The 16963-nt window shown below is 49.5% G+C and overlaps 1 protein-coding gene across 6 annotated transcripts in view; it reads right to left on the reverse strand.

Moving 5' to 3' along the window:
• BICDL1 (BICD family like cargo adaptor 1) overlaps positions 1 to 16963 on the reverse strand; it is a 114016-nt gene that overhangs the window by 2572 nt on the left and 94481 nt on the right. For 4 of the 6 annotated variants that reach the window (XM_033220406.1, XM_033220407.1, XM_033220408.1 and 1 more), the window contains 2 exons: positions 12062 to 12192; positions 2139 to 2259 (listed from right to left, as the gene is read on the reverse strand). In XM_033220406.1, the coding sequence (XP_033076297.1) occupies positions 2139 to 2259; positions 12062 to 12192 (252 nt within the window). Of the gene's footprint in view, positions 1 to 1196; positions 1306 to 2138; positions 2260 to 12061; positions 12193 to 16963 lie in introns of all 6 variants that reach the window. The other 2 variants (XR_004439547.1, XR_004439546.1) reach the window with 1 other exon arrangement.

Genomic DNA, 16963 nt, shown 5'->3' on the forward strand with positions numbered 1-16963 from the left:
AAACCCGGGAGGCGGAGCTTGCAGTGAGCCGAGATCGCGCCACTGCACTCCAGCCTGGGCAACAGAGCGAGACTCTGTTTCAAAAAGAAAAAAAAAAAAGAAATATGAGCAGCCTGTGTAATTCCTATCATCCGTAAACATAACACGCGTCTGCTCAGTTCCTCTATGACTTGAACCTGGCAGCCTCTGCGGCATCCTGGTAAGACCCCAAGCTTTTCTGGCTAAACCCTAGAGTGAGTCAACCTGTGGTGTCCAAGCACAGGACAGGTGAGGTCTGCTTTCAGGGCAGGCTCCCTGTGGCCGGGGCAGATGACCTCTTTGGTTCCAAGCAGCCACTCATGAGACGAGGGCATGAAGCTGGGCTGGCCAGGCCCCTCCACCTGAGCAGCTTGTCCACTCCGCCTCCCTCCCACCCGTGGGTGTCATTCTAGTATCTCTGCAAGTTTCAGCCTGAAACGAAGGGGCCTGAAATGAAGGGGCCTTCCTGAGTCATCATGGCGTTGCAGTGAGTGTGGACCCCTCAGGCTCTCCGGCTCAGGGCCTGCTCTCCAGCCTCCCCATCCTCTCAACCCTGTCCTTCAGACTCAGCTTGTTCCTGGTCTTCTCCTTGCCCTTGTCTTCTTCTGTTCTCTTCCAACCCCTTTTCTGCTTGCCCCTCAGAGCTGACACCATGCCAGGTTTTTGCCAACACACGGTCCCTACTTATCAGGTTCCAGCGTATGGTCCTTGGCACGGTGCCCTGCAGTCACGACGCGCTTGGTAAAATCTACGTTAAATCCAACGTGGGAATGCTAAAGGGCCTTTCAAAAACCAACCTTTCAAAGCTGCCAGTGTTTTGTTTGGCACACTGAAAACTGCATTTTTTCACTTTAAGCAATCAGGTCTATCCAGGTCGCCCTTTAGAGTTTCCCAGACACATGCTGCTCATCATTCCATGCCTGCTGGTCCCTCAGTGGACGGAACAGCCATCTATGAGAAGATGGCACCAGCCGTCAACACTGGGCCCCACGCTGCCGAGGAGCTCACTGGACGCGCCTGTGATGGAGGAGGGAGCTGGGACTCGAGGGCATGTCACACTGCACAGAGATGACGCCAGGCTCCAGCACACAGAACACAGTAGGCCATGAGGGGAGGCGGTGGGGCGGCACAGCGATGGCAGGGCGAGAGGGTGGATGGGGTGCAGGGCTCAGGCTCACCTCAAAGGCAGGAGGGGTGTACAACTAAAGCTGTTGATACGGGAACTGAGAAAGGCCACTAGATCAGAAACCAAAGGAGCCAGATAGTAAAAAGCCCTGAGGAAGCAAACTGTAGCCGGGAGAGAAGAGAGAGAATGGCGGTCAGCCAGGGCGCGGCCAGCTGGCTGCTGTGCAGGAGCTGAGGAGCCAGGGACGGGCACCCTGCGGTGGGGCCAGTGCTCTGGCTGCCAGCCCCGTGGGGCCCTGGGAGGAATGGTCACCAAGAACCTGCCCTCCACGGGGGGCTTACCTTGTCAAGCCACAGACGGCTTTTCATCTGTCTGGATGAGAATTCTTGGGGAGAAATATTAATGTTTATACCCATATCCTAAAACTGTGCTACCTAAACCTCACCAACAAAACCCAGCCAGCCACAGCCCGGCCCAGTGAGGAGCCATGCTGGACCGTGCAAACAGTGGGCCTAGAGAGGGGCCACTGATCCCTCTTCCCCAGGGCCTGCACCAGCACAGTGCTCTTTGGAAAAAGGAGGCTGGCCTTTGAGAAGGGGAAGGGCGGCAGCTGCTGGCTGCAGGAGGGTTGCTGAGCCGCATCCAGCTGTGAATTTTCATGCAATTATATTGAGCTTCCTGGGCTTCCATGTTAACCAGCTGTTTCTTTCCAGCTTAAAGCCCAGACAACCAGCTGAAAGGGGAACCCCACTCCAAGTCTGGAGATCACTACATCTCCAGACAGCAGCAGCCTGGGCACTGTCGCTCAAGAGCATCCTTAAGTGTTCTTCCCCAAGGACTCAGGGACATGAGCTCTGGATCTTGCCAGGTGAAGACTGGGATGCGCTGCTCACCCAGTCACATGGGACCCTGCAGTGACAAACTCCTTACTCTGCCTGGCTCAGAGATGCCTCTCGGAGTCTCCTCTCGCCCTGGATCTCAGTCTCCGGTTTACCTGCCAAGCTTCCAGCTGCTGCGAGAGGTTCAGTTTCTGTTGAATAGCATCCAGCAACTGGCTGTTCAGAGACATCATATCCATCCTGCACTTGGCGAGTTCCAGCTCCACAGCGTTCTTCCTGAGAAGAGACAAGCCAGGGTGAACATGCACACCTTGTGCCAGAGGCATCTGGGTCTTTACTTGGGGCACCTGGAGTCCACAGGATGAGGAAACAGGCTCTGATCCTGAACTCACAACAAAGAGCAGCTGCAACAATAACTATGATGTTGCCTGTAGAGGGCTAGTTTGCAACATGTTTTCACATATATTCTCTCAGTTTTCATAACCAACCTGTAGGTGAAAGGAGTATTTGTCATCCCCACCTCACAGATAAAGAAACAGAAGTTGAGGGTGGGCGTGGTGGCTCATGCCTGTAATCCCAGCACTTTGGGAGGCCGAGGTGGGTGGATCACCTGAGGTCAAGGGTTCGAGACCAGCCTGACCAACATGGAGAAACCCTGTCTCTACTAAAAATACAAAATTAGCCGGGCATGGTGGCACATGTCTGCACTCCCAGGTACTCAGGCTGAGGCAGGAGAATTGCTTGAACCCGGGAGGAGGCGGTTGCAGTGAGCCGAGATCACGCCATTGCACTCCAGCCTGGGCAAAAAGAGCAAAGCTCCGTCACATACACACACACAAAAGCACACACACAAGTACACACACACAAATAGAAGTTGAAAAAGCACAATACTAAAATGAGGACTGGAACCCAGAGGGATCAAAGGCCTCACACAGCATAAAGGAGCTACTCATCCTTCCCCAAAATGGCCCATTCCCCACTGGAAGACAGGAACCTTGTCCTGCTGGTATAGAAGGGATTCCTTGTAGTTAGCAACCTCCCTTAGGGGAACTGTCCTGAAGATACAGAGGTGTGCGAAGGTAGCCACACAGTGGTGATCACCACAGCTTAGCTAATCAGAGTAGCCAAGCGGTCATAAATGATATAATGGAATACAGTCACCAGTAAAAACCATAATGTGTGGCCGGGCGTGGTGGCTCACGCCTGTAATCCCAGCACTTTGGGAGGCCGAGGTGGAAGGATTACCTGAGATCAAGAGTTCGAGATCAGCCTGGCCAACATGACAAAACCCCATCTCTGCTAAAAATACAAAAATTAGCTGGGTGTGGTGGCAGGTGCCTGTAATCCCAGCTACTCAGGAGGCTGAGGCAGGAGAATCGCTTGAACCTGGGAGGCGGAGGTTGCAGTGAGCCAAGATCACGCCACTGCACGCCAGCCTGGGCAACAGAGCAAGACTCTGTCTCAAAAAAAATAAAAACAACAAAAGCCCACAAAAAAACCATGAGGTAGAATATTGACAGTTCATAACATATTGCTGAGTGGAAAAGCACCAGAAAACGGGATCTAGTATTACACTAGTTTTGTAAAACAAAAACTGTCTGTATCCACTGGGTGCAGTGGCTCACATCTCTAATCCCAGCACTTTGGGAGGCCAAGGTGGGCGGATCACTTGAGGTCGGGAGTTTGAGACCAGTCTGACTAACATGGAGAAACCCTGCCTCTACTAAAAATGCAAAAATTAGCCGGGCGTGGTGACTCATGCCTGTAATCCCAGCTACTCCGGAGGCTGAGGCAGGAGAATCACTTGAATCCGGGAGGCGGAGGTTGCAGTGAGCTGAGATAGTGCCATTGCACTATCTTGTTGCCAGCTTGGGCAACAAGAGCGAAACTCTGTCTCAAAACAAAACAAAACAAAAAACTGCCGGTGCGTTTAATGGATATGCACAAAAATGTCTAGCTGGTTATCGCTGGGTGATTACTGATGGGTAACTCCTCTGACATAATTTTGCATTTTTTATGATCACATTTGTGTTTCACGTATTACTTTGTTCACCTTTCCCAACATTCCTAAATCACAGCTGTTCAATGCAAAAGAAAATTAATTTTTTTCGAGGGCAGGGGAACGGGAACAAAGGCAGAAGGACCTCTGCAGAGGCAGCCCTGGTTGTCCAACTGCAGAAACGTGTATTATTTAGCCCTTGCCTTCATTAATCGCTCCCTCAAGGACTCGAAACAGCAAAGCTAACAAAAGCGTGCTCCTTGTACAGGGCCAGCGACTAATGTGCAGGGCTCAAGGGCAGCTAGAGGATCCGCCTGCAGGGGCCGCCTAGTTCGAGCTTCACAACACCGACTGCACTAACCGAAGTGCGGCCGGAAAAAGGAACAGGTGGATCCCACTCGCAAAGTGCTCAGGCCACTGCTGCGACCAGCACTTCTTCTTTGGCTTCAGGTCTACCAAGCAATTAGTCACCTGTGCCGACACCGCAAAGGGCGCCCCGCCCGCCTGCCCGCCTTCCCTAGAGAAACCGCTCCAGACAGCTCAGCCACGGCGTCAGCCCCGCCCACTGCGACAGCGATAGGACCCGAGCCCCGTCCAATGGATGCTAAGGACTCAGATGCCAAAGGCTGCCTCCGTCACACCCACTGCTATTGGCTGGCAGCAAGCAGCGGAAATCCTCACGCGGCATCGGTTGCCATGGACACCCGTCCAGCAACGTCAGAATCCCTGGTGCCGCACGGCAGCCGCTGCCTCCTGAGCTTTCGGCGTCCCCCGGCAGGTGGCGCCCAGAGCAGCGGGAGCCCCAGGAATGTGCTGACTAACGCTGCCGCCGAGGGGCAGAGGGGCCCAGGGCTACAGCGGCGGCGCAGCGCCGGGCATGGTGGGGTTCCCTTCCTTCCCAAAAAGGCCCTGAGGCAGGGTCTGTCTGGACGACCTCCAATCCTGGCCACACGCTGCACCCTTGGGACATTTGCTCACCAAGGAATAAGTGCTCGTCATTCATGGGAAACCCCAGACCAGGATCAACACATTAATCACATTTTAAAAATAGGAATATTTCCAAGGGCTCGAATAATTCCTTTTTACAAATGAAACCACCAGTAACTGAGTTGTTTTTGTAAAGCAGATTGCTAGCGCAAGATTTGTTTTGGTTTTAGTGAAGGCCTTTCACCTGCAAGGAGATAAAAAAATTGCTACTTAATTTTCCTGAAACTCATTTATTGTACAGGAGAAGGTGCACCTTAAGGTTTCTGCAGCCCAGTGACGAGAAGGAAGTTATTTTTCTTAGGGATTCTCACCCCTCACTAAACATTAAAATCAACGGGGAAAGAAGTGGGCCCCAACTGACCCCACCCAGTGATTTCAACTGTATTGTTCTGGTGAGGTTCCTGGTGTCTCAGAGCTTCCCAGATGATTGTAATGTGTGGCCAGGATGGAGAATCAAAGATAATGTATATGGAAGAAGTATCTGGTAAAACTAAGGTCCTATACAAATGGGGGGTGTGGTTTCCTCTTTAAATGATTCCTTAGGCTTGTTGTCTCAATTCTTGTGTAACACAAATTCATTTCTAAGGTACAGGAAAAGAACTGCCCTCCCTGAGTAACCTAACTGCCCAGCCAGCCCTGTTCTATAGGAGTCCAGGAAGGACAGGACCCTTGCTCTCGAGTTCTCCCTACTGGTGGAATCTTTCCAGAGGGGAGGATTTGCAAGTCTAATCAGACTCCTGGATAGTAACTGGGCCTCCTTTGAAAGCAGGCAAGGGCATACATTTCAAGGTTTCATGTAGATTTGCTCACCCAGGTGGCAGAGCTAGGTTTTACTTTTTTTTTTAAAGGGAGGAAGACTGGACAACTTGCTGCTTCTCTCCTGCACCCTGACACTTTCTGTTTGTATCCCCCACCTTCCATCCCACCTTCCATGCTGATGACAAAATATGATCTTAATGTTCAGCTTCTTGTCTGAGAGAAGGTAACCAACCTATGTGTACTTCTATCTTCATTCTGCCTTTTGTTGTTTTGTTTTGAGGCAGGATCTTGCTGTGTCATCCAGGCTGGAGTGCAGTGGCATGATCACAGCTCACTGCAGCCTCAACCTTCTGGGCTCAAGTGATCCTCCCACCTCAGCCTCTTGAGTATGTGGGACTCCAAGAGTACACCACCACACTCAGCTAATTTTTTTATTTGTATTTTTGGTAGAGACAGGGTCTCGCTTTGTTGCCCAGGCTGGTCTTGAAGCCCCAGGCTCAAGCAATCCTCCCATCTTGGCCTCCCAAAGTGCTAGGATTACAGGCACCTTGCCTGGCCTCCTTCTGCTTTTGATTTCTTTTTTTTTTTTTTTTTGAGACGGAGTCTCGCTCTGTCACCCAAGCTGGAGTGCACTGGCCAGATCTCAGCTCACTGCAAGCTCCGCCTCCTGGGTTCACGCCATTCTCCTGCCTCAGCCTCCCGAGTAGCTGGGACTACAGGCGCCCGCCACCTCGCCCGGCTAGTTTTTTTGTATTTTTTAGTAGAGACGGGGTTTCACCGTGTTAGCCAGGATGGTCTCGATCTCCTGACCTTGTGATCCGCCCGCCTCGGCCTCCCAAAGTGCTGGGATTACAGGCTTGAGCCACCGCGCCCGGCCTCTGCTTTTGATTTCTAATGGACTTCCACGATTAGCATCTTCATTTTACCATTTTATTCCATCACACAATTTCACTGTTATTCATAAAGGTATGCTGCCTCCTCTATCACAGTTACTTTTTTTTTTGAGGCAGGGCCTCACTCTGTCACCCAAGCTGGAGGGCAGTGGCAATCTTGGCTCACTGCAACCTCCGTCTCCTGAATTTGTGATCCTCCAACCTGGCTTTTTTATCTTTTTTTTTTTTTTTTTGGTAGAGATGGGGTTTCACCATGTTGGCCAGGTTGGTCTCGGACGCCTGACCTCAAGCGATCCACCTGCCTCAGCCTCCCAAAGTGCTGGGATTGCAGGCCTGAGCTGCCACACCCCAGCCTTATCACACTGTTTACTTAAGTATCCATTAACTAAATATAGTGGAAATCCAAGCAGCAAAGATATATCCTTATGTGGCCTTCACCAAGAACAATTTCTAAAATGAACTACAAACTGACAGACACCACGACATGAGGTTCTGACCAGAAAGAAAAGGGGACCCAAAAGTAAAACAGAAATGGAGATAATGAAAATGATGAAACAGAACAGAAGGGAGGGGAAAGTGTGTGTGGAAATGAGAAGGTTAGAGTATGAGTAATTTTTTTTTTTTGAGACAGAGTCCCCATTCTGTTGCCCAGGCTGGAGTGCAATGGCGCGATCTTGGCTCACTACAACCTCCGCCTCCGGGTTCAAGTGATTCTCCTGCCTCAGCCTCCCAAGTAGCTGGGATTACAGGCGACCGCCACCATGCTCGGCTAATTGTTGTAGTTTTAGTAGAGACGGGGTTTCATTATGTTGGCCAGGCTGGCCTCAAACTCCTGACCTTTGGTGATCTGCCTGCCTCGGCCTCCCATAGTGCTGGGATTTCAGGTGTGAGCCACTGCAACCGGCCTGAGTATGAGGAATTTTAAAGTCAGAAGTGAAAATGAGTGTCATACTATTTTTTTTACAAAGGCATATAGTATCTTATTTACAAATTGTTTCCAAGGAGCTGATTTTAGCTTCCCAACAAGGAGCAGAGGGAAAGGTGTCAGGAAGATGGGAATCAGAAGACCTGAGGTGGAGGCTCATGAGTCACTGCTGGCTGTGGCCCTGGCAAAGTATTTCTTAGTTTCCTCATCTGTAAAATTGGGATTAAAAAATTTTACTTCTTCCTGTGGCTGGGAGGATTAAAGAATAAAAGTGTTGAGGCCGGGCGCGGTGGCTCAAGCCTGTAATCCCAGCACTTTGGGAGGCCGAGGCGGGTGGATCACGAGGTCAGGAGATCGAGACCCTCCTGGCTAACACGGTGAAACCCCGTCTCTACTAAAAATACGAAAAACTAGCCGGGCGTGGTGGCGGGCGCCTGTAGTCCCAGCTACTCGGAGGCTGAGGCAGGAGAATGGCGGGAACCCGGGAGGTGGAGCTTGCAGTGAGCCGAGATTGCGCCACTGCACTCCAGCCTGGGTGACAGAGCAAGACTCTGTCTCAAAAAAAAAAAAAAAAGAATAAAAGTGTTGGCCGGGTGCTGTGGCTCATGCCTGTAATCCCAGCACTTTGGGAGGCCAGGGCGGGTGGTTCACAAGGTCAGGAGATCGAGACCATCCTGGCTAACATGGTGAAACCCCATCTCTACTAAAAATACAAAAAATTAGCCGGGCATGGTGGCACATGCCTGTAGTCCCAGCTACTCGGGAGGCTGAGGCAGGAGAATCGCTTGAACCTGGGAGGCAGTTTGCAGTGAGCCGAGATTATGCCATTGCACTCCAGCCTGGGTGACTGAGTGAGACTCCGTCTCAAAAAAATAAATAAATAAATAAATAAAAATAAAAGTTCTTTGTAAACTATAAAGTGATGTATAAATATTACTATTGGCTGGGCACAGTGGCTCACGCCTGTAATCTCAGCACTTTGGGAGGCTGAGGCAGGTGGATCACTTGAGGTCAGGAGTTTGAGACCAGCCTGACCAACATAGTGAAACCCTGTCTCTACTATTACAAAAATCAGCCAAGCATGGCGGCGGGCGCATGTAATCCCAGCTACTTGGGAGACTGAGGCAGGAGAATCGCTCGAATCTGGGAGGTGGAGGTTGCAGTGAGCCGAGGTCGTGCCACTGCTCTCCAGCCTAGGCGACAGAGCAAGACTCCATCTCAAAAAAAAATAAACAAAATAAAGAAATATTACTATTAATATGTTGTAAATGACCCCAAAGTAGATGCATTTTTGGTAACTATCTCCTCACACTCCTTGAACAGGGTGGGGCTTGGCACACTGACTCATGCTTATAATCTCAGCACTTTGGGCAGATCCCTGGAGCCCATGAGTTCAAGACTAGCCTGAGCAACAGGGTAAAACTTCGTCTCTACAAAAAACAAAAACAAAAACTAGCCAGGTGTGGTGGTGTGTACCTGTAGTCCCAGCTACTCGGGAGGCTAAGAGATGAGAGCATTGCTCCAGCCCAGGAGGTCAAGGATGCAGTGAGCTGTGACTGGGCCACTATACTCCAGCCTGGGTGGCAGAGTAAGACCCTGTCTCAAAAAAATAAATACATAAAAAGTAATTCACAGGGGGATGGGAGATATGTAAATATGTTTGTTTCCAAAGATTCTGAATGTAAGAGAATGCATTTATGAAGAAAATGTGGCCAGGCCGGGCATGGTGGCTCATGTCTGTAATCCTAACACTTTGAGAGGCCAAGGTGGGCAGATCACTTGAGGCCAGGAGTTCGAGAGTAGCCTGGCCAACATGGTGAAACCCCATCTCTACTAAAAATACAAAAATTAGCCAGGCATGGTGGTGTGTGCCTGTAATCCCAGCTACTCGGGAGGCTGAGGCACGAGAATAGCTTGAACCCAAGAGGCGGAAGTTGCAGTGAGCTGTGAGCATGGGTGACAGAGTGAGACTTTCTCTCAAAAAAATAAAGTAAAATAAAAGAAACGCAGCTGGACGCAGTAGCTCACACCTATAATCTCAGCATTTTGGATGGGTGGATCACTTGAACCTGGGAGTTCAAGACCAGCCTGGGTAACATGGTAAAAACCCGTATCTACAAAAAAATACAAAAATTAGCCCGGCATGGTGACACAGCTACTTGGGAGGCTGAGGAGGGAAGATCACCTGAGCCCGGGAGGTGGAAGCTGCAGTGAGTTATGATGGTGTCACTGCACTCCAGCCTGGGTGACAGAGACCCTGGCTCAAACAAACAAACAAAAAAACACGAAACATTTTTAAAAAGACCTAGTTGGCTGGGCACAGTGGCTCATGCCTGTAATCCCAGGACTTTGGGAGCCTGAGGTAGAAGGATTGCTTGAGCCCAGGAGTTCAAGACCAGCCCCCGGCAACATGGCAAAACCCTGTCTCTAACAAAAATACAAAAAATTAGCCAAGCGTAGTAGTGTGTACCTGAGGTCCCAGCTACTCGGGAGGCTGAGGTAGGAGGATCGCTTGAGACCAGGATGGGGAGGCTGCAGTGAGCCAAGATCATGCCACTGCACTCCAGCCTGGGTGACAGAGTGAGACCCTGTCTCAAAAAAAAAAAAAAAAAAAAAAGAACTAGTTTATTGGAAATATGAGGGACAGAGGAAAATGCTAAATGACGCTATGGTATGCAATCAAACCCAGAATGCAGCAAATCTATGAGACAAATGATCCAGTTTCTTTTTTTTTTCTTTTTTTTTTTTTTGAGACGGAGTCTCGCTCTGTCACCCAGGCTGGAGCGCTGTGGCCGGATCTCAGCTCACTGCAAGCTCCACCTCCCGGGTTCACGCCATTCTCCTGCCTCAGCCTCCCGGGTAGCTGGGACTACAGGCGCCGCCACCTCGCCCAGCTAGTTTTTTGTAGTTTTTAGTAGAGACGGGGTTTCACCGTGTTAGCCAGGATGGTTCGATCTCCTGACCTCGTGATCCGCCCGTCTCGGCCTCCCAAAGTGCTGGGATTACAGGCTTGAGCCACCGCGCCCGGCAAATGATCCAGTTTCTTCAACAAATAAATATAATATGAAAAAGAAAAAAGAGGAGATGTTACAGACTTCTGGGACACATCAGTTAAATGGAATATGTAGGCTTTGGACTCTGACTCTAAATCAGTTATAAAAAGATATTTATGGGCCAACTGGGGAAATTCCAACATCAACTGGATACTGATGTTATTAAGAATTATTTTTTTCAAGTGTGATCACTGTATTGTGGTTTTTTTTTTTTTTTTTTAAGTCTTTGTGGTAGAGATGTATACTGAAGTGTTTATGGAGGAGATGACACTATGTCTTGTGATTTAACATAATCCGGCCGGGCGCGGTGGCTCAAGCCTGTAATCCCAGCACTTTGGGAGGCCGAGATGGGCAGATCACGAGGTCAGGAGATCGAGACCATCCTGGCTAACACGGTGAAACCCCGTCTCTACTAAAAAATACAAAAAACTAGCCAGGCGAAGTGGTGGGCGCCTGTAGTCCCAGCTACTCGGGAGGCTGAGGCAGGAGAATGGCGTAAACCCATGAGGCGGAGCTTGCACTGAGCTGAGATCCGGCCACTGTACTCCAGCCCGGGCGACAGAGCGAGACTCCGTCTCAAAAAAAAAAAAAAAAAAAAAAAAAAAAAAAAAACCATAATCCAACAGGGAGGTGGAGGAAGTGGGTGAAAATATAGATGAAATAACACTGACCATATGCTGATTAGTACTGAGGCTGAGAGATGAAGTCGTCTTGCATCTTCTATTTTTGTGTTTGCTTAAAAATGTCCATAATAAAAAAATAGAAACAAAAAACAAAAAAACTAAAAAAAAACAAAGGTGAGGTAGACATATACATACGATAAAACTGGAGGCCAGGCGTGGTGGCTCACGCCTGTAATCCCAGCACTTTGGGGGGCCAAGGTGGGTGATCACCTGAGGTCAGGAGTTTGAGACCAGCCTGGCCAATATGGTGAAACCCTGTCTCTACTAAAAATACAAAAATTAGCTGGGCATGGTGGCAGGCACCTGTAATCCCAGCTACTTAGGAGGCTGACAGGAGAACTGCTTGAACCCAGAGGCAGAGGTTGCAGTGAGCCAAGATGGTGCCATTGCACTCCAGCCTGGACAAGAAGGGCGAAACTCCTTCTCAAAAAAAAAAAAAAAAAAAAAAAAAAAAAAAAAAGGAAAGTTCTTTAAGATGTAAGTGCAAAAGAAGGCAAGACATGTTGAGTATCATCCTATTGATGTCTAAAAACACCTAACAACTACATTGCCTATATACCTACATATGCATAAGAAAAAGAACTGCAAAAAATGCACACCTAACTTTCAATACTAGCATGTGTCTGGGGAGGAGAATGGGAATGGGGGTGGGGGTGGGTAGTGGGGAAACTCTAACTTTTACTTTTGTATTCTTTTGTATAATTTAAAAAATTGAGCCTTTGCTCAATTCTATATACTCAACTTTATCTTAAGAATAAAGTGAAGCCATCCCTACTCACTTTGCAATGGCCTCGTCACGGTCCTTGATGGCCTTCTGAAGCTGCTCCTTTGGCTCCTTGTCCTCAGATGTGACTCTGAGTCGGTCTCTCTCCTCTTTTAGGGCAGTCATCTCCACACTCAGCAGTGTCACCTAACAGGAGAATGAACATGGTATCACTGCTGCTATCCTGGGTGGTTTTCCCTCCAAGAGGGAAAAAGGAACAAAGAGACCCCAGGCAGACCCAGGGTACATGTGTGGGGGTGCAGCTGGTAGCATTCCACTGCCATCCTGCTCCAAGGAAGGGCCTGTCTCTCTTGAAGAAAGGGTACCACATCACATGCTAGGTTTCCGCTCCGCAGCAAGGGAGCTGTGGGAGTTCAGCCCTGGGCCTGCAGCTGTAGGCCAGATCCCCTTTGCACTCAGCACAGCATACTACCTCCTCCATCTCCAGGCACTCCAGGTAACAAGTGAACGAAGACCATAAGTCATCATGACACACATTTTTTAGGGTAGGGAATCCCGTTTCCTTTCCCACCATCTCTCACTCAACATGGATGCTGCTATCAACAGAGCCCTGGATGGTTCCAAAGCTGGAGACCCTGCTCCCCCGTGACAGCCCTTGGCACAACCCAACTCTCTTTTGTTCTTCCTCATTCAGCTCTCCAGGTGAAAGCCACAGGGAACTTAGACACCTAAGTGACATTATCATCTTTCGCCTCAAACCTGTTACCTTTTCTGTGGCTCATGCTTCAGCGAAGGGCACCACCGCCTTCTCAGGTCCTCGTGCCCCAGCTGGGAGTCAACCTTTGACAGTGAGACACCCCTCCAGTGGCTCTGTCAGGGACCACAGCTTACCCTGCTCCACAGTACGGTAACCCTGTGTACACCATGGTCTATGTGATGGCAGGAAGCATGTCACATTCATCTGTGCATCCCAGAGCCTGGCTGTGTAGGATGCTTAATCCCAAAGCAGTAGACAATTGTCATTTTTTGGCTAGTCATCATCCAAAATCTCTTCCCATTTTGGGGGCACTCCTGGTTGTGTGAGACTCTGGTGTGACACAAGGCTCGACCTCCAACTAAAGAAGCCAACAGGTGATAGACATTTCCTTTCCCAGGCAGCCTGGGCACAGGCCTGTGACCAAACTTGCCAGTTACAACCCCTTCCAGGGACTGCAGCTCTGAGCACACCAAAGCCCCAGGCGAGTGGGGAATTAGTGACAAAGGTGGCAGTTTGTTTCTATTGTCCCTTTTCTCATGGCCCTTTCTTGTTTTGGAGCCGAGTTCTCCCACTTTCCTGTTGATTCTCTAAGCTATCAGGTCTAATACATTCTCTTTCGGCTTACATTAAGCGGAGTACATTTTTTGCTGTTTGCAACTAGAAACCCTGCCTCGTAGAGCTTTCAATAAATATTTATTGGAAAATTGAATAATGAAAGGGTGGGAGCCCCTTCTTCTCAGTTGGTAAGATCAGACGTGAGTCAGGATGCCTAACCCTGCCTTCATGTCAAATATGACACATACTTTGACATTTTTCCAAGGGAGGATCCATCCATACAGGTCTGCCTCCCTCCCACAAGGGGACAGATGCCACCTTTCAGTATACTCCTCTGTTCTTTAAGTCCCAGGTCTAATGCTCTTCAGCTAGAATGAAACTGAGCAAAGGCCCCAGGTGTAAGGCTGAAGATCAAGCTTCCCTTGATCTTTAAGTGTCTGAAAATCAATACACTTCAGACATTCCCCAGAATGAGATGGCAGAGCTGCCAGCCCCTGGGGTAGGAGCCACTCTGGAGGAATTCAGAGGACACTCAACAGTGAAGAGGGATAGAAGGACAATTTGTTGCCACCATTAAGCAATGGGTTTTATACTCTGCACAGTCTGGCAGGAAACATCAGGGCCAGATGCTCTGTACTGAGAACAGCCCAAAGCAGCAGCTTTCCTGGTAGGGACAGCTGGGTGAGGAGGGCGGAATTCTCGGGGAAGAACAGGCTGGAGCACCTGCGGCTACCCAGCACACATATGCATCCAGCCCTGAGGCAGACAAGGCACCAGGGCAGAGCCCAGCCTCCCCCTATGTAGCAGCAGGCTCTGCAGCCTGGTAGGCCAGGACTCAATACCCACAAAGCACCTAGTAGAGACAGCCAGACCTCCTCTTAGACCCAATGAGCCCTCACATGGCTTTGGGCCAGCTGTGGGCCAGTCAGACGTTCTTACCTGTAAGGGACAGGTTAAAACTACATGCTAGGCAGGAAAAGCCAACATTTAATATGCTCCAAATAAAACTCCAGAAGAACTTTTTACTTTGGCCCAAAAAACCTGGTCGGGTTACAGCCTACCAGACATGTGCCTTAGGAGAGGTGAGAAGGCACTTGCCGTCTTTGGGCTATACATACTTTTCATAAAAAGCAGGAATAAAAACAACTATTTCTCACCACTAAGTTGTCGTTGAGGATTATGAGATAAATGATATCAAGGGCTCAATGCAGTGCCTGGTGCATGGTTGTAAGCTCTACTCTCTCCTCCCTCCTGCAAGATGGGACCTAATCACTGCTGTCGTGATAATTGATCTGGCTTGTTTATACAAATACTTAGGTTACATCCACCCCCAAATCCACTTTTCCCAAATAAGGTGGGTGTCCCCGCAATTAAATAGCAAAGAAAACATTCAAAAGTCAGATATTGAGGGCTTAATTTGCTCTTTCGTTCAACAACATCTGAGTGCTTATTCTCAGCAAGGCACTGTGCTAGATGCTTTAGGAGAGGACACAGCTAGATCAGACCTTGAGCTCATCCTCCTGGGGTCGAGGGTTTGGCTGAGAAGATGAGATGTGAGCAGGGTAACTGTGACAAGACAGAGCTAGGGGTGCTCCATGAGGAAGGAAATCAAGAGGGTTTCAGGAGGAAGTGACGCTAGATTGGGAATTTGAAGGCTGAATAGCATGGAGATATGAGTAGGTGGGAGGGAAGGCCTTCTGGGCACAGAGAAAGCTGGGGAGAAGGCCCAGATGTGGGTAGCATGGGGTGCGTGTGCCACCTCCCTTTATATCCTATGTTCAGTTCTGCTAAAGCAAAGGGGGCAAGAGGGAAACCAGAGGGACGGAGGCTGTGCAACAGGAATGCAGCCAGACTGCACAACCACAAGGGCTCAAGGCTTCCTGCCATCTGATAATGGGAACCCACCCAGAACTTGTAAGGGGCGTCCCACTTTCAAGTCACGCTTCAGGAAGATCAATCCAAAGCATGTGAAGGTGGGCGGGCTGGGGGAAGGCAGATAAATTGGGAAGTGGTGGCCACAGCCAGGGTGTGAAAGGATGCAGGTCTTGAAATGGGGCAGAGCCTAAGAGGATGGAAGATGGAGGAGAGGGCCATGCTGAGATTTCCGAGGAGAGGCACCCAGATTTGGCGAGTGAAGCCCACAGGCTCCCGGCACTCTCTGAATGTTCATGCCCGTTCTGGAGTAACAAGTGTGCACTCGAGTCAAGCCTGAAGGATCCAACCAACAGAAATGGGATGCTTCTGACTGAGCCTCCTGCCACCTGGGTGACAGGCCTGAGAACTGGCTGAGGGCCTCACCGATAATGTGTTCATATTCTACAGACTAATCGCAGAAGATCCCCCTGCATCCTAGCAGCTGCTCCACGCATACCAGAGGTGAGGGCTGGGCCACATGGGGAACAGAGAAGGAGGCAGTTCCTTGCCACTGATGCGGGCAGGGTAGGAGGGGGCACAACACCATATGAAGGACTTTGTTCCTTAAGAACAGTAACAGGTGCCAGCAAGTCTTCAGGTCTGGCTATGGATTTTGCTTCTAAAAAATAATTACCAGTCAAATTAAACCACTTTCCTTTATTTAAAAGTTTGGGTAGGCTTCCAGCCCCCACACCTTTGACCTTTGGCCTAGTTTTCAAGAGAGAAAAGAACACTCTCAGGTAACAGACTCAGAGACTGGGTCAGCCATCAGATGAGGTTTGAGCCCAGTCCAGGAGCTGCGTGCTAGAACCTCGGTCCCACCTAACTACATCTGGGTCCTGCCCCCAAAAGGGCTCAGAGATGGCTCTGACTGTCCTCATGGCACTGTGGGGTCCTGGAGAGCAGGGGCCCTGCACATCCATCTGTTGCCTCTCAGTATCTAGTGCAGCACTAGGCGCACAGTGGGTGTCAGTGGATGCTGAACCCACCTTGCATGCAGAACGCCATGCCTGCTGTGATGGCTGCAATTTCTGCAGTCATTCTGGGACTCAGTCTGCACCCTAGCCCTGCCTTGGGAGGCCAGTGTTACTTCCCATGAGGTGGCTTTGCTAGGTTCAGTGCGGCTGAGAGGTTTTCTGCTTTGACTGAGCATTTGGGAGGAGACGGCCTACAGGAGAAGCCCAATTCTATACCCCATGTGGGATGTGAGTACAACCTTCCACTTGGTGAACCATTTGAAAGAGAATCCATAGGAACTGGCCTAAAACATTATCAGCTGAACTTCTAAAAAATTTCCACGTGGAAATGGGTTCCTAAATATTCTACAATAGAATCTTGGCAACCTACAATTTGCTTATGTTTCTGAATAAAATAATGCCCCCCCGCATCCACCGTGGAGTCCTAGTTTTACATTTCTGAGAAACAAAACAACAAAACCAGTTAGTATTAAAGAACTCATAAACAGAAGCACCCTATGGAAATTTAAATAGGCTTTAAAATAAACAAAACTTTTATTAATCCAAAGACCTTACAGATCCAGCGTTCTCCTGCATCTTATTTTTCCAGTTTAGAAGATCTGTCTCTGAGTCTGAAGCACTCTCTGGCCAAATTACCTGCTGAAGAACTTAGGTTTCAGGCAGGCGAATGTCTGTGGCTGCCTAACCCAAGTCTCCAGCGTTTGGCTGCAAGCAAACCACAGCTTTACGAGACAGAGTCTCACTCTCTCATCCA

The sequence above is a fragment of the Trachypithecus francoisi genome, unplaced genomic scaffold, assembly GCF_009764315.1.
Source record: "Trachypithecus francoisi isolate TF-2019V2 unplaced genomic scaffold, Tfra_2.0 Lachesis_group11, whole genome shotgun sequence".
In the NCBI taxonomy this organism is placed as follows: Eukaryota; Metazoa; Chordata; class Mammalia; order Primates; family Cercopithecidae; genus Trachypithecus; species Trachypithecus francoisi.